Source organism: Carcharodon carcharias, chromosome 13, assembly GCF_017639515.1.
Source record: "Carcharodon carcharias isolate sCarCar2 chromosome 13, sCarCar2.pri, whole genome shotgun sequence".
In the NCBI taxonomy this organism is placed as follows: domain Eukaryota; kingdom Metazoa; phylum Chordata; class Chondrichthyes; order Lamniformes; family Lamnidae; genus Carcharodon; species Carcharodon carcharias.
Window position 1 is genome coordinate 99,043,196 of NC_054479.1, and position 23,798 is coordinate 99,066,993.

Consider the following 23,798-nt stretch of genomic DNA (forward strand, 5'->3'; position numbering starts at 1 on the left):
GGATTGGATAAAGAGAAAAAAGGAGGCTTATGGCAGATACCAAGGGCTCAAAACAGCAGAAGTGGAAGAAGTACATTAAGAGTAAGAGGATAACTAGGGGAAGAGTGCGGCTCATTAAGGACCATTGTGGTGGTAATTTCTGTGTGGAGCCAGAAGACATAGGTAGAGTTTTAATGAATACTTTGTGGCGGTGCTCACAAGTGACAGGGATGATGTGGGTATGAAAATCAGGCAGAAGGATTGTGATATAATTAAAGAAATTAGCATAGAAAGGGAGGAAGTTCTAAGTGGTCTGGCAGGCTTAAAAGTAGGTAAATCTCCAGGCCCGGATGAAATATATTCTAGACTGTTGAGTGAGGCAAGGGAGGAGGTAGTAGGGGCACTTGCAATAATTTTCAATACCTCTCTGGCCACAGGAGAAGTGCCAGAGGACTGCACGACAGCCAATGTGGTACCGTTATTCAGGAAGGGAGGAAGGGGTAAACCAGGGAACTACAGGCCAGTCAGTCTAACCTCAGTGGTGAGGAAACTATTGGAAGAAATTCTGAGGAACAGAGTTAATCTACACTTGGAGAGGCAGGGATTAATCAAGAAAAGTCACCATGGTTTTGTTAAGGGGAGGTCATGTCTGACCAACGTGATTGAATTTTTCAAAGAGGTTACCAGGTGTGTAGGTGAGGGCAATGCATTTGACGTAGTCTACTTGGACTTCAGCAAAGCTTTTGATAAGGTCCCACATGGGAGACTGATAACGAAGCTAAGAGCCCATGGGATCCAAGGCAATTTGGCAAATTGGATCCAGAATTGGCTGAGTGACAGGAAGTAGAGGGTGATGGTTGAGGGGTGCTTTTGTGACTGGATGCCTGTGTCCAGTGGGATTCCACAAGGATTAGTGTTGGGTCCTTGCTGTTTGTAGGAGGGTTGATCAATAAGTTCGCAGATGGCATGAAAATTATATAGACGGATATAGACGGGCTGGTCAGATGGGCTGGTCAGTGGCAAAATGGAATTTAATCCAGATAAGTGTGAGGTGACGCACTTGGACTGGACAAACAAGGCACGAAAATACATGATGAATGTTAGGACGTTGGGAAGTACCAAGGATCAGAGGGACCTTGGTCTGCATGTCCACCATTCCCTTAAGGTAGCAGGACAGGTAGATAAGGTGGTTAAGAAGGCATATGGGACACTTGCCTTTATTAGCCGAGGCATAGAATATAAGAGCAGGGAGGTTATGCTGGAACTGTATAAAATGCTGGTTAGACCACGGCAAGAGTATTGCATGCAGTTCTGGAATCGGTATTATAGGAAGGATGTGATTGCACTGGAGATAGTGCAGAGGAGATTTACCAGGATGTTGCCTGGGCTGGAGAGTTTTAGTTATGAGAAGAGATTGGATGGACTGGGGTTATTTTCCCTGGAGCAGAGGAGATTGAGGGGGGACATGATTGATGTGTATAAAATTAACAGGGCCATAGATAGGGTAGACAGGAAGGAACTTTTCCTCTTGGTGGAGGGATTAATAACCAGGGGGCATAGAGTTAAGGTAAGGGGCAGGAGGCTTAGAGGGGATGTGAGGAAGAATTTTTTCACCCAGAGGGTGGTGGGAATCTGAAACTCACTGCCTGAAAGGGCGGTGGAGGCAGAAAACCTCATAACATTTTAGAAGTATTTAGATGTGCACTTGCAATGCCATGGCATACAAGGCTATGGGCCTAGTGCTGGAAAATGGGATTAGAATAGTTAGGTACTTGTTTGACAGGCACAGACTCAATGGGCCGAAGGACCTTTTTCTGTGCTGTAGACCTCTACGACTCTATGAATTTCTCTCAGCCGTCTTCAAACTCTAGGTGCAGCATGCAAGTCCGAATGGTTTCTGGCTGAGCCTTCCTGTCAAGTTGGCCAATTCTTCAGTTCAACCCTTCCCCACCAAGTTGGGCAAACCAAGTTCTGCCTTAGTGACAAGCTTACCAGAGGCAGTTCCCATTATAATGGTGTTTACATGAATTTAATATAGAATTAAAAGAATAAGGACAGAATATTTGATATTATCAATTGGGAATTGAATTAAATTTTTGTACCCTGGTCCAGTAATTCGGTGCCCTCTGATCCAGCTTCATTTGGAAAATTGATTAATCATTATGAGTATTCTAGTGTGTTGATATTTTTCCGTGCAAATAAGAAGGTACCAGTAAAAGTACTGAATACTTTAGCTGTTTCCACCTCTTATATGCATACTTATATGGTAAAATATATAGCCGAGGCATAGAATATAAAACAAAAATACAGGAAAAAATAAATGAGGAAGGCAAATGTCATCATGATATGAGAGCACAAACATTTATTTTGCTTTGGATGATAAAAAGGTACTATTCTTATTCCAACTTGATTACTTGGCTTACAACAAGATTCACAATAAGTGAATTACACAAACTATTCACTGCAAATTCAGTGGCCATATTTTTATATGTCCATGTGGAACAACATAACTGAATATTTAATAATAATCTGAAACGTATATTCCATTGGTAGTGCATAAACTGTAATTAATGACCTATTTTCATGAAGTGAGAACTTTCACATACAAATTATATTTGCTTAGTTTATTTCTGGGTCTACTAAAAAAGTCTATTTGCCAACACAATCTGCTTTAATATTTTTGTCATTCTACATGTGAAATTAATAAAATGAAAAGAGTCTACACTTGGTGCTAGTCATATGCTATTGATGGGTGCTTGTTTGTCCATGAAATTCATGTAATTATTTGGGGCATCATGCTTTTTCTGGCACCATTTATATTTTTATTATTTGTTTGCAGTATAATGATTGTTTTAAAAATATACTCCTTATCATGTACTGTGACTTTCAGATGAACTATAATTGGTGTGCTTATGAAAATGTTCAAAATACTAAAATAATTAATATAACAAGTATAGTTCAAAACTTATAAAGTATTTTTATATTTAACTTTCAAAAAGATGGACACTTTTAAGACTTACTCTAATCCATAAACTGTAGTCAAATGGAATAGAGAATAATATGAAGTAACAATGAGAGCTTCCTGCTGAATAATGTATTTATGTGGTTGCTTGGCATCGCAGTGTGCTGATTCACTAATGCAAATTACCATAGAGTAGTTGGGTTACCCTTCTATGGTGAGTTGGCAATTGAGCCTGAATGCTAGACAGAGGCAGCAAGCATATTTTATTTGCTACAGGAAGAAATGGAAAACTGTACGTAGACGAGCTGTGCAACTGATACATCTCCAAGCAACAGACACATGCAACAATAGCCATTAAACCAAGATTTGGTCATAAGCTGGCATTACAAGGGAACTTATATATTATATTTTAATAAGGTATTTATGTTGATTTCATTTTTGGCACTGAATAAGTACCAGTATGTTGACTTATATAATATATTTTAAAATAAGTTAAGAATTCAGGTATGTCATTACTTGGGCGCCGAGGACGTGATTTGTGACCTGCTCCACTGTTTCTGTTGGAGGTAGGCAGCAGGCAAATTTGGTGTTGTCACCTCATTTACATGATAGTGGCATTGTGCTGAGCTCTAAACAAGAGTCATGTGGACTTGAAACATTAATTCTGTTTCTCCCTCTACAGATGCTGCCAGACCTGCTGAGCTTTTCCAGCATTTTCTGTTTTTATTTCAGATTTCCAGCATCCACAGTATTTTGCTTTTAATTTGTGCTGAGCGGCTCCTGGCTGCCTCGGTGCATTATCATCTGCCTCTTTGCTGTGTAGGCAGCCAAATGGCATTGCACCGAGAGCCAAATTTCTATTGTTAAAGGCAGCCTGCCCCTCTTAAAAGAGAAGCTGCACTGAATTACAGGAGGTTGTCGCTGAACACAGCTGGTGAAACAAGGAAAATGGGACACAAGGGCAGAGAGAGGGTCCCAGGGTCATTGATGAGACACTGCAGGCTTTAGTGATGCAGGTGAATTGAGCTCTGCTGGACTTTAGTACCAGTAAGCCAGGCCAGCCAAAATTCCACTGTTGTGTGGGGGAGGGGTGGGGAAGGAGGTGGAAGGATATATCATATATCTGCTCACGCCTCACCCCCCCACTTCCTGCAAAATCATGCAAGCCTTCTTGAGGTGAACCCTAGACTATCCCTGAAATTCCGCTCCTTACACCATCACCAATCTCACTGAAACTCTCAACAGTTAAGAACTGACTCTTGAAACTTGAAACTTAGTTTTTCATGGAACTAGAGAAACAGTTATTGCTAGAAATTGATTCCATTAACTTGTCCTACTGATTTTTTTAGGCCTTTTGTTGCACCCGGGGAAGGTTTCTTTTAACACTAACTGACTAAGTTTCAAGTTCTTAACTTTCATTTGGCTTTTTCCATATTTAATTTACATGTGACAAAGGCATAGTACCAATCCAACAACGCTGAAAGCAGATTGGGAGTGGTTGCATTTGATGCATGCTTACCGGGGTTTGCAACAACATCAACAACAACTTATATAGAATGTCTAACGTAATAAAATGTCCCAAGGTGATTCACAAGGGCGCTAACGAACAAAATATACACCAAAGGCAGCATTACCCCCCCCCCCAAAAAACTGTCGGGTGTCAGTGGGCAGATTTCTGATCAGCACCCCCAGTTGGGGGAGCACCGCCATTTTTGCCATGTGCTCCCTGTGCGGGCCAGCGGTGGGGGGGATGGGGTATCCCCTGAGCTGGGAGTGTGCTCTTTCGCACACATGCACAGAAGAGCGCACAGATCTCCCTGGGGCAGAGTGCTGCCTCAGGAAGCTCAGCTCAAGTTTGGAAACTTTATTTAGAGGAGAAAAGAAATATTCTTGACATGTCCCCTCAATTACTTTTATTAAGAATTTTATATACATTTTAAATTCTTCGTGAAACCTCATCCTGGCCGTGGATGAGGTTTCATGTTTTTTCTGAAGGGCGCCTGGTCTCTGCAACCTCAAGGTTGGACGGGCAGGTCCATTAATTGGGTTAATTACCTTTTTTAAAGGTCTTAAGTGGCCGTTGACAGTTCGGTAGGCGCGCAGCTGACTCGGCTGCATTACCGCTGAACTGAAAATCTAAATGACGCGCGGTGATATTGTGACACACGCCTGATGTCACCACGCGTCATTTTACGTGTCAGCAAGCGGGCACCCCCCCTCCCCCACCCGCTCGCATACAGGAAAATGCTGCCCCAAGTCACATCAGGACATATTTGGACAAATGACCAAAAGACTGGTCAAACAGCTAGGTTTTAAGAAGTATCTTAAAAGATGAAAGAGAGCTAGGTAGAGAGATGGAGAGGTTTCTGGAGGATTGGGGGGGGGGGGTGGATGGTGGTATTCCAGGTTTTAGAGCTTTGGTAGTTAAAGGGACAGCCAACAATGCTGAAGCGATTAAAATCGGGGATGTACAAGGGACCTGAATTAGAATGGAGCAGATATCTGAGGGTTGTAGGGCTGAAGGAGATTACAGAGATGCCAAGAAGGAAGGAATTTGAAAACAAGGATAAGAATTTTAAAATTGAGATATTGTTTAACCGGGACCCAGTGCAAGACAGCACGCATACAAGGTGATGGGTGAATGGGGCATTTGCAAGTTAGGACATGGACACTAGAATTTTGAATGACCTCAAGGTGGCAAAGGTGGAAGATGGAAGGCTAAACAGGAGTGCTTTGGAATAGACAAGTCTAGAGTTAATAAAGGTATAGATAAGGGTTTCAGCAGAGGATAAGGGAGATAGGGTGGAGTCAGGTCAAGTGATGTTCGGGAGGTCATAATGATGGCACACAGATATGTGGTCAGAAACTCAAATATGACACCAACATTCTGCAAAATTTGATGCGGCCTTAGACCGGAAGAGGGATAGTGTTGGTGGCCAGTGAACAGAGTTTGTGGCAGCCTGCCTCACCGAAATGACCATATTCCCAGGATTTGAGATGTAGCCTGCAGTCAGAATTCTGTTCTGATATGCTTGTACCAACAGCATGGGACCTTCCCCCCAGAATTCCAGATGGAGAATTACTTCACCCAACAATTACTCCATGGCCACAGTAATCTACAGTTTCCCCTTAACAACACAGGGTTATAACGCTGCTTCCCTTATAATGCAGGAGATCATTCCAAATTACTATCAGCAAGGCCACTTAAGATCCACAGAGGCCCTGAAATTCTGCAAAAGGTGTTCTGAGTCTCTCACCATAACTCCAGCAGGAGAACAGTATAAGATCTAGAGAAATGGTGTTAATATCCGAAGACATTCCTTCGTGCTGTTTACCAAGATAGGAGCCTGGAAGAAGCTGCACAGAATTTCCAGCCCAATAGGTCGAGATTTCTAGATCACACTTTCTTTGAACATATAAAGTGACAAATGCAATATTTTGGAATGTACGAAAATTTTACCCAACAGGAGAAAATACGTCAACTGACATCGGAGTCAAAATCTCTATAACCTCTGACTGATTTTAGCGATAACGCTTAAAAACGAGAGTCGAAGTTAAGAAATGCAACCTGAAAATCAATTAAACTCTGACCTTGCCCAGTTTACTTAACAACAATAAAATTCATTTTAAAAATGCAAAATACTGTGGGTGCTGAAAACCTGAAATAAAAACAGATTTTTATTGGAAATACTGGAAGTGCTCAGCTGGTCTGGCAGCATCTGTGAAGACAGAAGCGGGGTGAACTTTTCAGGTCAAGGGAAGTCTTCAGTTCTGAAAAAGGTTCTTCACCTGAAACATTGGACAGAATTTTCAGGTTGGCAGGCGGCCACGACCAGCAGGCCCGGGAGTGGCCGGGTAACAGAACGCTAACCGCAATCTCACCTTGACCACAATTTCATGCTGGCCGGCCAATTAACGTCACACTGAAAGGCTCAATGCTGCCGGGGTGGGGGCGGGGTGAGTGCGAGCGCTTAAGTCAGCACGGGTGCAGGGGAGCCCGGAAGGAAAGCTCCCTGAAGGCTGAGAGCTGCCTCAGCCGTGCTGAGGCATTTAAAATCAATAAAAACAGAATTTTAAATCAGGAAAAAATGCCCACGTGTCAGAATGAGACACCTCAACATACGGATGATGAAAATTTGTTCAAAACGTTCTTACCTTTTTTTAAAATTAATCACGGAAACTTCATCCTCATCCCACCCTTGGATGAGGTTTCCTCAAAAATGCAAAGCCCGCCTGGCCAATTTGCCCACCCGCCAACCGTAAGGTTGAACGGGTAGAGGAAAATTGCCATCACTTGCTACTTTAATGGCATTAACATGCCTCTTAATTGTCAGTGGGCACGCCGCCTACTCTTGGGCAGGCCAAATGCGCGATGACGTGGGGAAGCCTGCCCGACGTTGTCATGCACTATTTCACTTTTGAGAGTGTCTGGCGCGCACCCGCGTGCTGAGTGAAAAATTCTACCCATTAACTCTGGTACTCTCTCCACAGATGCTGCCACACCTGCTGAGTATTTCCAGCATCTTCTGTTGTTGTTCGAGGAAATGTTGTTGGAGAATAGAACATTTTTTTTCCCAATTTGAATATCCAAGATTAGCATCAGGTATTCACATAATCAGGTACAAGACATGCACGTGCAACTTATAGCTCTCTCTTTTCTCTTAGTCACCAGTCTGCCTCAACATCAGGGCATACTGCACCATTGTGAACTTCTCATTTCCCACAATTAATGCTTCTGTCCTATGTCAGTGACATTGCCAATTTAGCAACAAATATATAAAGCTTTGTGCTGTGGGCCACCACCCTTCATCTACCAATAGGAATAGGCAATCCATTTAACACTGTGCCTGGTTTTCATGCTCAATAACTTAAATAGCAACAAAAATTGTGGTGGGTGAAAAGCAGATGGCTCATCCATTACTGCCCACCGGCAAAAGTAAAAGTTCACTCCATTAGGAACTACATTAACACAGCCCAAACTCCTGGCACCTCAGGCCCTTTTGGCTAACCGACAAGAGGTACCACTTCAAGGATAGCGTACAAATTAAAAAGCCCAAACACCATCCAGTCCTACACATAACTAGGATCCTATGCAGATCAGGAGCTAGTAAACACTTTTCTTGAAGATAAATGCTGCACTAAAATGGAACATTCTTCATATAATTCTGCTATCAATTAAAATTTAATTCTCTGAATAAAACATGACAATTACTCATGCCACTCAATACATAAAATATGAATTCATATGCTCTGCCAATAACATTTTGAACAAATGTTCACAAATAACGAAATACAAAGGAACCCAGCACATCATTAATGAAAAGTACAATCTTTAACATGTCTGTGCATAAGAAACAAATAGAGATAACACCAAGCAAAATAAGATGACAGTAGGGGATGTTTTTTCCTTGGCCACTACATATCTGCACCATTGTAATGAAACAGGAGTATTTCCTCTGATTACTATTTCTAGCAAAATTGAAAACATGTTGTCTGAAAATGTATTTATGCCTTTGCTAGAATTGATCAGAAAAAATCTTCCTGCTGTGTTTATGAGGTCGCGATCACACAGCAACCAAAGAAAATCTTTACCCTGTAATGTTGAAACAGTCAGCCACCTGAATTCATTTGATCTTTGAGGCTGCTGACATATGTACCCTGCTGAATGGTAAAGAGCTGTAAGTAACAGATACAAACATTCATTTTAAACAGACTTACTGCAAGCCAAATTAAATTTATCTTAAGGACCCATGGGGTGCAGAAGAGGGTGATATCAAGGGAAGACCCATAAATTATGAGTCAAAACACCCTTATTAATTTAAGAAAAACTGATTGGCACTGATGCTGGTGACTATCACTTCAGCTGTTTTGAAATTGGGAATTCATTTTTGTTAAATAAGGGCATCATTTCTGATGGTGTAATCACCCCCACGTGGTTGTACAATCCATATCATATATATGTGTTTGCAAAACATTCTCAGGCGTTTTTTGAAAATTCTCTATGAAATAGATCATTATAATTAATGGTTAAGTTATTTTATAAAATTTCCATGTACTCAAAGCTGGAGAAAACTTTAAATGTAATATCAAGATCACAGAGATCGTGAGCTATTTACAAACTTGATGTGAAAAATCTTCGAATTAACATTGTGTGATCAAAATTGGAAAATAACAGATTGTGAGGCCTAAGGCAACAGAACACTACCTGCCAATCAAAGTAATGTCACCCAGTAAAGCAGCTTCTTCTATAATAAGCTCACACTGAAGTCAGCATGATGGCTCTTTGTTGATCCTTACAATAAACCCAGTGATTATCTGTACATTAAATGCCAAAACAGCTGCAAAAGAATGAAAGGTCCTGTACATCTGTCATGGATGTAGATAATATGTACTTTGAGAAATGTTTTAACTTCACAATGCCCTGTGATTCTTAATGAAATCAACGATACTCTTGTTAAATTTGTATTTTTTTTTACTTTTTAAACAAAGCAAAATTTTTTTTAAAAATGGTAAAAAAACTAACCTTTGATCGCCTGTAGCAGTGAGCCACTCACAAGAGACAAGTGTTTGTCCATTTGAAGATATGGGTGTTCTCAATATCAGTGCAGAATCTGGTAAAAATCCTTCCATATCACAAGATTTGTTTTAAGTGGTTATAGATTTGGGGTAGTTAGAAGCCAGTCCCTAACTTATAATGTTGTCCAAAAGTCCACTTCCTCTAAATATTTTCACAAGATAAAGGATGATTCATAGCAAGTATCAAATCCAGAATGATTTGTAATCATCTAAAATCTGTTTCCAGTTCAAAAAACTTTTTTGTCGTTTCTTTGTCTGTGGTGGTGTCAATTTTTATTACTTCACAGTTCATGTGTTTAACTTCTGGTACTTAATCCCAATCTTCATTTGTTCTCAGATAACCCAGTTCTGCAGATTTACTGTTCAGGATAAATATGCACAGATTTTAAAATCATTATTTTACAGCAATAATATAAAACAATGCATTCACTTAGGTCATTACAAACATGATCAAGGGGATCCTCAAGTAAATTCCTTTGGATCTTTGCGTACAGTAGCTGATTTGCAACACGTTAAGTGAACTTACAATATGCTTTGACAGCTCTACCAGCAAAGAGAGAGTCAGGTACTTCTCCAAATGTGGAAAATATGTACAAAAAGCTGGAGTTGCGGATTTCAATCTCCAGTAATATGAAGTAATTAAGAGAAGCTCCAATTATCTAAACATACTGTTCGGTAATTCTTGTATGATCTTCGAATTTTATTTCATGAAGACATTGAAAAACTATACTGTGAACATAAAAGTACTCTAACGTTGTCTTCATTACCAAAGGACCCTTCAAATCAACTGTTGGATATTTTTCTCCCTCTCTCTGAAGGTAATTACACTGCAAATAATACAAAAGCTGTTGCGAACCTTCATCACTACAGGTGTTTTCTCCGTGTTTAAATCGTTTCCCGCCCGTCCCATTGACTTGCCACTTCATCAAAAAAAAAACCCAAAACGTTAAAGAAATAAAGCAGAAAACAAAAGATTAAACAGTCCACGATCTTTCTTCTTCACAGCAAAAGTTAAACCGAGCTACTCCACACCTTCCTTCACATAACAATTCAAAAATACTTAGGGAATTTGAAGACCTCACATTTGTTTCCAATTTACATAAAGGCACAACAAATACAACACGGAATTGTTCGAACTATGTACATGCTGTCCTATTGTGCACCTGGACAAAACTGATAAAGAGTTGTCTCATCAACATATTTTCCCCCCAGTTTAAGAAACGGCGCCAAAGTGTGCACCTGGAATTTTTCTTTAGTCTGGTAAAGAATGATGTATAAAATTTGCAGTTTCTTCCCGCCTAACTAATCTAACCTCTGTGGTTTGTACAAATGATGTGTGTTTTATTTTAAAGCATGTCCTTCTACACGGAGCGGTCTAATGTGGAAAGTTGAAGCGCCCTGAGGTCGGGCTACAGGTCCGTTTCTGTATTTGGATCCAGACAAAGTGCGTACAGAGATTTCCTTATGTCCGGGGCACTGTTGGCCTTCAGGTGGGCCCCGGCGCCATTGTTCACCCCTTCACTGTTCTCCAAGGCTTTGCCCAGGGAGCTTCTGCTTCTCTTCAGCTCCTCCGAGTGACTGGCCTCGCTCTCCGTGTCGTCCTTCAGGTACTGAGCCTGCTCCTCGTTGTCCGTCTCCCGGTGGTAGAAGTAGTTAAAGTTGGAGACGATGACGGGCACGGGCAGGGCGATGGTCAGCACACCGGCGATGGCACACAAGGATCCCACGATCTTGCCGCCCATGGTGACCGGCTTCATATCGCCGTAGCCCACCGTGGTCATGGTGACCACCGCCCACCAGAAGGCGTCGGGGATGCTGGAGAAATGGGACCTGGGCTCGTCCGCCTCCGCGAAGAACACGGCGCTGGAGAAGAGGATGACCCCGATGAAGAGGAAGAAGATGAGCAGACCCAGCTCCCTCATGCTGGCCTTGAGAGTCTGGCCCAGGATCTGCAGCCCCTTGGAGTGTCTGGACAGCTTGAAGATGCGGAAAACCCGCACCAGGCGGATGACCCTGAGGATGGCCAAAGACATGGCTTGCTGACCATTAGACTGCTGCTCGGCCAGCTCGGTGCCCAGGGTGATGAAGTAAGGGAAGATGGCCACGATGTCGATGATGTTCATGATGTCCCGGGCGAAGACGGACTTGCTGGGACAAGCCAGGAATCGCACCAGCAGCTCCAGGGTGAACCAGACCACACAAGTGGTCTCAATGATGAAGAAGGGGTCAACCAGGCTGGTGCTGCTCTGGCTCTGGGTCCCATTGAGCGCCTGCTTTTCGGCGCTGTAGCGGTCATCGCGAAACTCGGGCAGGGTCTCCAGGCAGAAGATGATGATGGAGATGACAATAACCAACACCGAGACGATGGCGATGCCCCGGGCTGGACTGGAGCTCTCGGGGTACTCAAACAGGAGCCACATCTGCTTCTGGAACTCATTCTTGGGCAAAGCCTTCTCCTCTTCCTTGATGAAGCCCTCGTCCTCCCGGAATCTCTCCATGGCCTCGGGTCCCAGTTTGTAGAAGCGGATCTCGTCGGCGAACATGTCAATGGAAACGTTGACGGGTCTCCGGATCCTGCCGCCCGACTGGTAGAAATAGAGGATCCCGTCGAAACACGGGCGGTTGCGGTCGAAGAAGTACTCGTTTTTCAACGGGTCGAAGTACCTCATTCTCTTCTCGGGGTCGCCCAGCAGACTGTCCGGGAACTGGCTCAAGGTGCTCAACTGGGTCTCGTACCTGAGGCCGGCGATGTTGATGACCACTCGCTCCGAGCGGTTGACGTCCAGCAGCTGCAGGTTGTCCACCGGCGGCCCCTGGTCCACGGCTTTCAGCAGGTTGTCGGGCAGCCCCGCCGCGTTCATGTCGTTCATGTTGCCGGCCGAGGGGCCACGAAGCGGCTGGGGGTCGGGCCAGCCACTGTCCGGGGCAGCGCTCACACCCAAGTGCGCCGAGATGCTGTTGCCTCTCTGACAGCTCCCCAGAGCCGCACCGCCGTCCTGCAACCTCACCAGAGCTATGTCCATCCCCGAGCCATTAAATATTCAACAGCGCGGCTCCCTCACTGATTCCCACATCCAGCAACAACACATCAGTCAGCGGGTAAGCTGGAGCGCTGACAGAGAGAGGAGAGAGCAGTGGAAATCAGAACCAGCCCCCATCCCAGAGGGAGACACAGAGATATATCAAACCATTGGTTACAGGAGCGGAACCCGGATGAGCAACGAGTAAATTATTCCAGCTCTCTCTGACGTCGAATGCTTGAGGTGAGGAGCAGAGTTGTCATCCACCGTTCCCCCAACCTTCTCCCCCTTAACCCTAGCCTCCTTACTAACCCTCCTCCACGAGACCATCACCCTGTACCCAAAACCCTACACCAAAAGCCTAACCTAGCCCTATCCTCCCCACTCACCTCACCCTCTCCCCTAACCCTACCCCGTCCCCTACCGCTAACCTCCATCATTACCTTATCCACTCCCTCTCCAATCCCAGGGTTCGAGACTCAGTCCAGGTACCTGCCACGAGAGACTGTTGAGAAGCAAACCTGGACTTCATCCTCAATCATAGAGTCATAGGGGTCTACCACACAGAAAAAGGCCCTTAGGCCCATCGAGTCTGCGCTGGTCAAACAAGTACCTAACTATTCTAATCCCATTTTCCAGCACTAGGCCCATAGTCTTGTATGCAATGGCATCGCAAGTGCACATCTAAATACTTCTTAAATGTTATGAGAGTTTCTGCCTCTACCATCCTTTCAGGCAATGAGCTCCAGATTCCCACTACCCTCTGGGTGAAAAAATTCTTCCTCACATCCCCTCTAAACTTCCTGCTCCTTACTTAAATCAATGCCCCTTGGTTATTGATCCCTGGATCAAGGGGAAAAGTTCCTTCCTGTCTACCCTATCTATGCTCCTCATAATTTTATACACCTCAATCATGTTCCCCTTCAATCTCCTCTGCTCCAAGGAAAATAACCCCAGTCTATCCAATCTCTCCTCATAACTAAAACTCTCGAGTCCAGACAACATCCTACATCCAGAAATCAACCCTTCCCTGGCTTTTACATAGAATAATTTCAAGGAATGAATCAGGCAGGTAGAATATTAAAATTAAGTCAAAGAGCATGTGTGTGTGATTTTATTTACTCAGCATGGTGTTTAAAGAGTTTGTCAGGTCAGTGATTTGGAGAATGTATGGGCTCCATTGCGAGGTTCCATTAGTTTGTGGAACATTGAGGCATGTCTCAGTGACAAGTAATTTTATAGACACCAAAACAAAATTAATCAAAAATATTTGGATTATTTATCTATTATCTAATTAGATCCTGATCTACTGCTGGTATTTCTGATTCCAACAAAGTGTACCCAGCCTTCTATCACTAGAACTATTATATTCGACCCAACACCCCACACCTCAAAAAGTTCAGTTGTAAACATGGTTGGTTTGTAATAATGCCTTTAACCATAGAACTATCGAGCAGTTATGGTGCAGAAAGAGGCCATTCAGTCCATTGTGTCTGCGCCAAAAAAAAAAGAAACTAGCCACTCATTTTAGTCCCACTTTCCAGCACCTGGTGAATAGCCTTGTTGGTAACAGCACTTCAGATGCAGATCCAGGTACCTTTTAAATGAGTTGAGCATTTCAGCCTCAACCACCAATTTAGGCAGTGAATTCCAAATGCTAACCATCCTATGGGTGAAAAAGTTTTTTCTCATGTCCCCTCTAATCCTTCTATCAATTACCTTAAATCTATGCCCGAGTAATTGACCCCTCAACTAAGGGAAATAGGTCTTTCCTGCCCACCCTATCTAGGCCCCTCATAATTTTGTACACCTCAGTTAGGTCACTCCTCAGACTCCCGTGTTCCAAGGAAAACAACCCTGGCCTATCCAATTTTGCCTTATAGCTGCAATTTTCAGGCTCAGCAACATTCTTGTAAATATCCTCTGCACTCTCTCCAGAGGAATTATGTCCTTCCTGTAATGTGGTGACCGAAACTGTACACAAAATTCTAGCTGTGGCCTAGGCAGCGTTTTATATAGTTCTAGTATTACATCCCTGCTTTTGTTTTCAATACTTCGTCCAATAAAGGAAAGCATTCCATATGCTTTCTTTACCACCTATCCACCTGGCCTGCTACCTTCGGGTACCTGTGGACATGCACACCATGGTCTCTCACTTCCTCAGTCCCTCTCAATATCCTCCCATTTATTGAGTATTCCCTCGCTTTGTTTGGCCTCCCCAAATTCACTACCTCACACTTTTTGGATTGAATTCCCTTTGCCACTTTTCTGCCCACTCAAACAAATCATTGATATCCTTCTGGAGAAACAGCTATCCTCTTCACTATCGACTACATAGCCAATTTTTGTGTCGTCTGCAAATTTCCTTACCGTATCTCCCACATTTAAGCCCAAATCATTAAGATATACAACAAACGCAAGGGCGCCAACACTGAGCCCCATGAAACGCCAATGGAAACCACTTTCCATTCACAAAAACATCCATTGACCATTACCGTTTGTTTCCTGCCACTGAGCCAAATTTGGACCCAACTCGCCACCTTCCCCTGTATCCCATGGGATCTCACGTTTGTCATGTGCAACCTTGTCAAATGCCTTACTAAAATCCATGTGGACAACATCCACTACACAACCCTCATCAATCCTCCTTGTAACTTCCTCAAAAAATTCAATCAAGTTAGTAAGACACGATCTTCCCCAAACAAAACCATGTTGACAAACCCTGATCAATCCATGCCAAAGTGACAGTTTATCCTGTCTCAGAATTCCAATAATTTGCCCACCACTGAAGTCAGACTGACTGGCCTATAATTTTCTGGCCTATCCCTCATACCCTTTTTAAATAGCGGTACAACATTTGCAGACCTCCAATATTCTGGTGCCTCGTCTGTATCAAGTGAGGATTGGAAAATGATCCTCAGAGCATCCGTTATTTCCTCCCTGGCTTCCTTTAACAGCCTGTGATACAATCCATCTGGCCCTGGTGATTTATCCACCTTTAGGATGTGAGTCCCTCCAGTACTTCCTCTCTCGATGTGCTTATTGTATCTAATTCTTCACACTCCTCTTTAACTAGGATGTCTGCATCATCCCTCCCCTTCGTGAAGGCAAAGACAAAGTACTCATTGAGAACCCTGCCCATATCTTCAGCATCAACATGTAAATTACCATGATAAGCCCTACCCTTTCCTTAGTTATTCTCTTGCCCTTAATATACTGGTAAAACATCTTCAGGTTTTCTTTGATTTTACCTGCCAATATATTTGCTTTCCTAATTTCCTTTTTTACTTCGCCCCTGCACTTTCTACACTCCTCTAGGTTTTTTACAGGATTCAGCTTTTTTTGACTGTCAGAAGTTTTATTCTGCTTTATCTAACCCTGAACACTTCGGGATAACCACCCTTTTTCTTTGTGGGGTCATGTCTACACTGTGCCTGTAGAATCTCGCTTTTGAATGCCTCCCACTACTTTGACACTGTTTTCCCTTATAGTAGCTGTATCCAATTCACTTTCACCAGTTTACATCTCAGCTTTATAAAATTTGTCTTCCCTCAATTTAGAACTTTTACTCCTGTTCTATCTTTGTCCTTTTCCATAATCATGCTAAAACATGCTAACCATGTTATGGTCACTGTCTCCAAAATGGTTCCACACTGCTACTTCATTCACATGCCCAGCTTCATTTCCTATTGCACCCCCGTCTTGTTGGGTTTGGCTAAAAAAGTTCTCTTGATTGCAGTTGAACAATTTTGTGCCCTCACACTGTTAGTATTCCAATTGACATCAGGGTAGTTGAAGTCTCCAGCTATTACTGCCCTATTGTGTTTGTGTTTGCTTACATATTTGCTCTTCTAACTCCCTTCAACTATTTGGGGATCTATAGTAAACTCACAGCACTCTGGCTGCCTTTTTTTTACTCTAAGCTCAACCCCTATGGCCTCATTTGATGCTTCATTTAGTATATCATTCCTCCTCACAGCTATAGTTGATTCTTTAACCAATAATGCTACACCCCCGCCTTTTTTATTCCCCTCCTCATCCTGTCTGAAAACTCTATATCCAAGAATGTTGAGCTGTCATTTTTGCCCCTCTCTAAGCTAAGTTTCTGTTATAGTGGTGATATCATGTTGCCATGTGTCTATCTGTACCCTTAGCTCATCAGCTTTATTTGCTATACTGCTTGCAGTTACATATATACATTTTTTATTATTCATTCATGGGATGTGGGCATCACTGACTAGGCCAACATTTATTGTCCATCCCTAACTGCCATTGTTCAGAGGGCATTTGAGAGTCAACCATATCTGGAGTCACATGTAGGCCAGACCAAGTTAGAATTTTCCTAGATTTCCTTCCCTAAAGGGCTTTAGTGAACCAGATGGGTTTTTACAACAATCAGCAATGGTTTCATGGTCGTCATCAGACCTTTTATTCCAGATTTCTATTGAATTCAAATTTCACCATTCGCCATAGTGGGATTTGAACCCAGGTCCCCAGAGAATTATCCTGGGTCTTTGGAATATTAGTCCAGTGACAATACCACTATGCCACTGCCTCCCCTTTTAACACTGCCAAATTCCTGTGCTGTACACTTTTTAACCTGTGCTTCTTCTATCTTTCAGAGTCACTCGTTTTCTATCTCCCATTCCCACCCTGAATTTGCCCTCAGGTTTCAATCCCCCTGTCAATCTAGTTTAACGCCCCCACCCCCAACACCACAACCGCCAGCCCCACTCCCCAATAGCACTAGCAAATTGAAATGTTGAATTGTTTACAGCTTTTAAGCCCAGGACTTTGACAGTTTGCACAATGCACTAACGATTAGAATCCCAGTCATATTGTAGGCATGGCTCTGTTTTAGTTTTTAAAAAACAAATTCGTGTTTAGATCTCTCCTTAAACAAAGATTTTTCAAAGGCAGCCTGACTAACAGTTACCTCATGAGTTTTAGGAATCCATACAGTGAAGTTTTAAGCATATTGATCGGAATGGCTGCACAATATGATTTTTTATAAAATAATGCACAAACACAACTGAAGTCTATTTTCTCAGATGATTGTGACGCAATATGCCCTAGCTTCTTAAAATGATGATGGGATTAGTAATAATGTAAATAGTCATTTGGTAGTACAGAACTTTATATTGCTGAAAAAAAGAGACTTTTTTGTCAAAGCTTTTTGTCTTGCACTCATCAGGACAATTTGCAGAATACCAAATGCAAAGGAAACAACAATTTATACCACATGAGAAGAGAGTGCTGATTAGCTGGCAAGTGGATGCTGATTGGTAGAAGCGTTACCATGGGGAATTCACCAGTTGATGGTGACTGACAGTTAACTGCTAAGCACTACCAGTGAATGGCTGTCACTTATTTTGTTTAATTGAAACAAGTGCAATGTATGTATATGTTTTTTCTGTCTGCAAAGAACAAGGCCCTGTGTATTAATATATTTAGCTTCCAGAACAGGCCTCCACCAATCAGTTGCTCTGCATCCCAGTGAAAGAATGAATCTCGGTGAGGTCATGTCTCTTTGTAAGTGCCTTTTCCTCAAGGTCTTGGATTAAAATATTGTGGACAGGTAAGCCTGGTACTCATGTAGGTTGTGCAGAATATGGTACATTGCATGTTTATTTGTGCTCATACTATGGTGAAGAAAATGGCCACATGCGCGTACATTTTAGAATGAGTTCTGCTGTGTCCCAAACCATCTGTTATGACCTCCCCATATTTACTGTCTATAAACAACCCAATTTACCTTTCATTTCAAGTCAATAGAAATTATTCCACTGCAAAGGGAATCGAGTAGGGTGTATAACAGGCAGCTGATCCAATTTCATGTGTTTTGCACCATAATTGAAAGTTAGACGTACATTTACAGCGACAATGATTCATAAAATTATCCATTATGGGAAAAGACTAATCAGCCCATCATGCATACTCTGGCATTTTGAAAGAGCTACCCACGTACTTTCATTCCCCCATCCTTTCCCCATACCCTTTCATTCCTTTTTCAAATAGTCATCCACTTTGCTTTTAAAAAGCCCTTATGGATTCTGCCTTCCGCCACTGTTTCTCATAAGGAATTTCATGTCCTAATAAATCTAGGTAAACATAAATCTTCTAATCCCCTCCTTTTGTTCTTTTGCTGACTCTATTAAATTAGTGTCCTCTAGTTACTGATTAATTAACTAGTGAAGACACTTTTTCTATCTACCAGATAACGACATTTCAATTTTGAGCACCTCTATCAGGTCTCCTCTTACCCTTCTCTACTGTAATGAAAAGAACCTCAATTTCTCCAGTTGTTCCTCATAACTGAAGCGTAGCATCATCTTAGTGCTCTCTTCCACAGCTCTCCATAGCCTTCAGTTCATTGCTGAATTGAGGAACCAAAACTGGACATAACATACTAACTACATCCTATATTGTTTGTATTGTGTCAGCATCACTTTCTTGCTTTTGTATGGAATGCCTATGTTTCTAAAACTTAGGATCCCCTGTACTTTTTGGCAGCTTTATCAGATTGTCCTCACATTTAAAGATTTGTGTACTTGAGACCCACATTTGTGTGCTCCTCTACTGTTAAAGGTTTTGCCATTTAGTTTATATGTCTTCTCCTTATTCTTCCTCCTAAAAACACATGGACCTAGAAACTGAATCATCCCTGAACCAGGGAGTCACCCCAGTGTAGAGCAAACTGCATGCATGTAATGAGGCCAAAGGTAGAACCAAGCAGAACTGTTGGACCAACCTCACTTGTTTAGCACCAGTGAGTGGCATGAGCTGATCTTGGCCCAAGTTAACTTGCCACTTTCAGGCAGAACGCACAGCGGCTGTCTTGGATGCTGGCTTAGACAGTAAGCAGAGTCCGGAGTTGGGGTTGGGGTTGTGGGTGGGTGGGGGTTGCGCTGTGGGAAGAGAGAATCGTGAAAGTTATGGGACCCATTGCATTGCAGATGGAAGGCTTCCTATTAGAATATGCAAAGGGCCTAATACCTGTTTCAGGCTTTGACCCTGGGCATCCATACAGGAATGAGTATGGAAGCCAGGGAACTTCCAGTATGGAAGGTGAACGTGCACAGCACCTGTCAGATTATTGTCTAGACATTAATTTTACACCTCCATTAAGGGTACAGAGCCTTCGAATTTCTAGGCCATAATGTCACAATTTTCTGTCTTACATTTCACCTATCAACAATTTACCCATTCTGCTATCTTGCCTCTGCTTCTCCTCTTAAAGTCCAAACTGTCTCTTCACAGCTAACCATATTTCCTATTTTTGTGCCATCTTCAAATTTTGATAGTGCCCCTTGTACTCAAGTGCAGATCACTTACATGTATATATTGAGAAAAACAATGGTTCCAACACTGATACTGTTTATGTCTCTCCAGTCTGAAGCATTGAGCAATCTCTTCTCTCTTCAACTTCATATCCATTCTAGGGCAATCATTTTCATATTATGTGACTTTATTTTATCAGTGGAGCTTTAATGCGATGCCTCACCAAATGCCTTTTGCAAGTATGCATATAACACAGTAACTGCATTTACCTTTGCACCACATTCCATAATATCCTCAAAAAAAACTATTACAAGAATAAATCATTATACTAAATTTGTGGAAGATAACTTTAATAGGCTACCTGGGGGCTACTTGATTTAAATAATTCTGGACATTATAGAAAATTGATGCTGTTTCTCTCCCCTGAATAATTTATGTAGATGAAGGATCAAGTACATTCAAAATATCTGGCATAAGTGGCATTTGGCAGGACTTAAGTTTAGGGCGTACCTGTCATATGTTTCTCATATTATCCAGGTAAAACAAAACACCAATACTGTGGAGTAGGCTCAGCACAGCATCGCATGTGTTCTTTTACATTAGGCATTAAAGCAAGGCCCCATCTGCCTGTCCTGGTGATTGTTAAAAATCCCAAGGAATTATTCAAAGAGCAGAGAATTCCCCCAATATCCTGGGGAATATTCCTCTCTGAACTAATTCCCCAATGAATCAATCATTTCATTCATTGCTGTTTATTGAATATTGCTGGAACAGGATGGCTGTCACATTTGTTTTCATAATAACAGTACTTTAGAAAATCTCTGTATGATTTCTGAAATTAATAAAAATAGACATCTTAAGTTTCATAAAAATCATCTTATTTAATTAATGATAAAGACAAATTAATTGCCAATATGTTTAAAAATCTTCATTTAATTGCAAGGTATGAGGGAACTTTAATTCCAATTTATCATTCCTTAATAATTTATGAACTTACTATTCAAATCTCTGTAAATTGATATTAGATTTTGAAAATTTAATTAGCTAGTATCTGAGGGAAAATATGTGCACAACGTTAGCAGCTCACATCTCCAAGTTAATTCCTACTTGTCCCATTTCACATTAGTCCATGTCTAACTATAATGTAAAAATATAAAATATTATTTGAAATCCTGATAGATTCTTGAATTGATAAGCTGGTTTCTGATTAGCTCACAGTCTTGACTTTTCATCTTTTTGTTTGCCTTTTTATACTCTCACTTTTTAGGCTTTCTTGCTTTTCAGTTAGTACTTCCAACTAAAGTAGTGCATCTATTTGCATACGAAGGGGATCCTTTGTTCCACATGTTTGTCCTTTTATTGCTCCTACTAGAAACTAGATGCCTCTGAAGGTTTCTGTTGCTGCAGTCCAACATCAAAAACAGTCATATTTGAATTACCCCATGCTTGAGCATTGCTTTGGTTGGCCATCAGAATCAGAGATCACCCAGTGCTATTAATTAGATGGTGCTTTCACTTTAACCTCATCTGTCACCACTGATCTCCCAAACTATTTATGGACATTGAACACACCCAGGACAGTGTCAACCTGAAGGAGACAGCTTCTAGTGGTAAATTCTCCCATCCTCACAGGACTGCTTGCATCAATATGGCTATAGGCAATAGGCTCATAAAGATGAACTTTCAGCCCACATATGGCACCATTTATTTTAGAATAGACATCGGGGAATCCAAAGTGCTCTTACGAGGTTAACCCAAAATGATAAAATTCCTGACCACATAATGTTCCAATTTGTATTGTGGCTTTTCTGTTTTAAGTCACATTAACTGTTCTAAATTATAGATGGAAGTCCAGATATATGAGTACAAATGATCACCTAATAAGTGGCCATGAGAGAGAGTTTCTTGGGATAGATGGCTGGAAATATATGCAGCATACACCTACAAAGGATGCGAGAAAGATTCTTTGGATGGCTGACTTTGTTTTCCCATTATTTAGGAGGTAAGTGTTTCTCTATACTTTTGAAGAAACATCTGTTGCATCTATACAAACAGGTACATTTTTTGAGCCTATAGTGAGATTCCCTTCCCCACCAGTACCCTTTGACTTTGTGACGGTAGTGTGTGAAGTACCTTGCTGTGGGCATGAACTCAGAGATTCTACCCTAATATACTAGAGGGAATTTAAACCCAATGACAAGGGGGAAAAGAGATAGGTTAAATTTCAGAAATCTGCAACCTGACACCTACCTGCCTTGACTTCCAGTTTTAATGGAAGCAGGTTAGAGGCGGGCAACTAACTTTCTCTCAAGAGGCAGATCAGATGTTTAAATATGACAATGAGACCTAATGCTTCAAATTTTAACTGAATTTTAAACTTAATGGCTGTGGACTGGGTTTTCCAGGAGCTTAAAAGAGGTAGGAATGGCCAGATCCAGCAGATAAGTGACTTTCCAGCACTGCTTGTAGGCCAGGAGGACTCTTTAGCCATGTGGTTTGCTTCTTGTTATCCTGTTAATAACCTAGTTGCATGCTACATTCTCTAGAATCTTCCTCTATTGGTGTGTGCCATGTGTGTGTGGGGGGGGGGGGGGGATGGTCGGTTGAGAGGGAGGTGGTTGTGTATGTGTGTGGGGGGCTTGGGTCAGTGTGTGTGTGCATGCGCAATGGGAGTGTTTTCATCCCACGGCAACCTAATATCCTGGTTGATGATGGAGGTCGCGATCCTGACATCATCACGCTGGTAGGCAACAATACTGGTGGGCTGACCTTGAAATTGGGAGCCCATCAGCCATTTTGAAATTGATAATTAATGGATCGTTAACCTCATTAGTAGTCTAATTGACTGCAATAATATGTTCTGGCTTCAATAATTCGTTCACTGTCTACAAAAAATGTCAGGGTGGATGTAAAGGCTGGAGTTGGATCAATGAGTGACTTCAGCAGGAGAGACTGCTGAGAGGTTTTTAACTTGGTATTCTTGGAAGGTGCAGAATCCCTTGTCTTATTAAGGGTTCCTAACCATTCACTTGTTTGCAAACTTGTGGACTTTGTGATTTATCTACACTGCAGCACTGCTTCTCTGACGAATATGGGAATAATGGTCTCTGTGGGAAATGCAACCTACAGAGAGGGGGAGGAGGCAAGGTGTTCAGGGGCAGGAGGCACAAAAAGCATGATGAAGCGCCATTGCAGAGGAGCAAGAGGCTACTAAGGTCAGGCTGCAGCAGCACAGAGGCACAGGCAGGGGTCTTACCCACCCAATTATAAAGCACTAAGGGCAGAGGGTACAACAGCATGCAAGAAACCCAGAAGTAGATGCAGTGCAACGGTCAGTGATTTTTTTAAACTAGCGAGTACATTATCATATTATTTCCAGAATTCTTGATCAATTAATGTGAGTAGACATGATGACAACATGCCTGAGGCATTTTTAACTCCAGTATTTAAAGGGACATGCAATTTGATGGAATTTGGAATTGGGAGCACAACAGAAGGCATTGGCAGGAGGGAGTCCAGATATTCAAGGACTGGGCCTCATTTTGGTGACACCTCCCTGGATCTGATGCTGGGGAGTATAAGGGCTCACAGGGAGACACTGACAGAAGGAAGAAGTCTGCAGGTGGAGCACAGAAGCGAGGTCACTAGCAGCAGCACAATGACACACTTGTGGAATTAATGCCAAGAGTGTTTTAATGACCTAAAATGAGCAGCAAAGGTGAGTACAGTAGCTCTTTAATCTAAATCCTAATGTGTGTATCATTCCAACCCCCTCACTGCCTACTCAAGTCTACTCCAGGCACAACACTCCTCACACCATCTTACCTTGCTGGTACTCCCACCCCTCAATGTCTATGCACTTCCTTATATGCCCATTAACCACCATTGACACTCAGCCTCAGCTTTATGCAATGTCTTGCTTCTTCCTTATAGACACACTCAACTAATATTCTCCACCCAGCGATTCAACTAATTCGTTG

The 23,798-nt window shown here is 42.2% G+C and overlaps 1 protein-coding gene across 1 annotated transcript; it reads right to left on the minus strand.

Annotated features, from left to right (window-relative positions):
- Positions 1 to 10,926: 10,926 nt before the first annotated feature.
- On the minus strand, positions 10,927 to 12,540 carry LOC121286116 (potassium voltage-gated channel subfamily A member 1-like). The gene has a single exon (XM_041203105.1). It carries the CDS (start codon positions 12,538 to 12,540, stop codon positions 10,927 to 10,929), a length of 1,614 nt encoding a protein of 537 aa, XP_041059039.1.
- Positions 12,541 to 23,798: the final 11,258 nt, after the last annotated feature.

What these genes read in the sequence shown, in the direction of transcription:
- LOC121286116 (XM_041203105.1), bottom strand. Translation starts at nt 12,540, where the DNA reads ATGGACATAGCTCTGGTGAGGTTGCAGGACGGCGGTGCGGCTCTGGGG.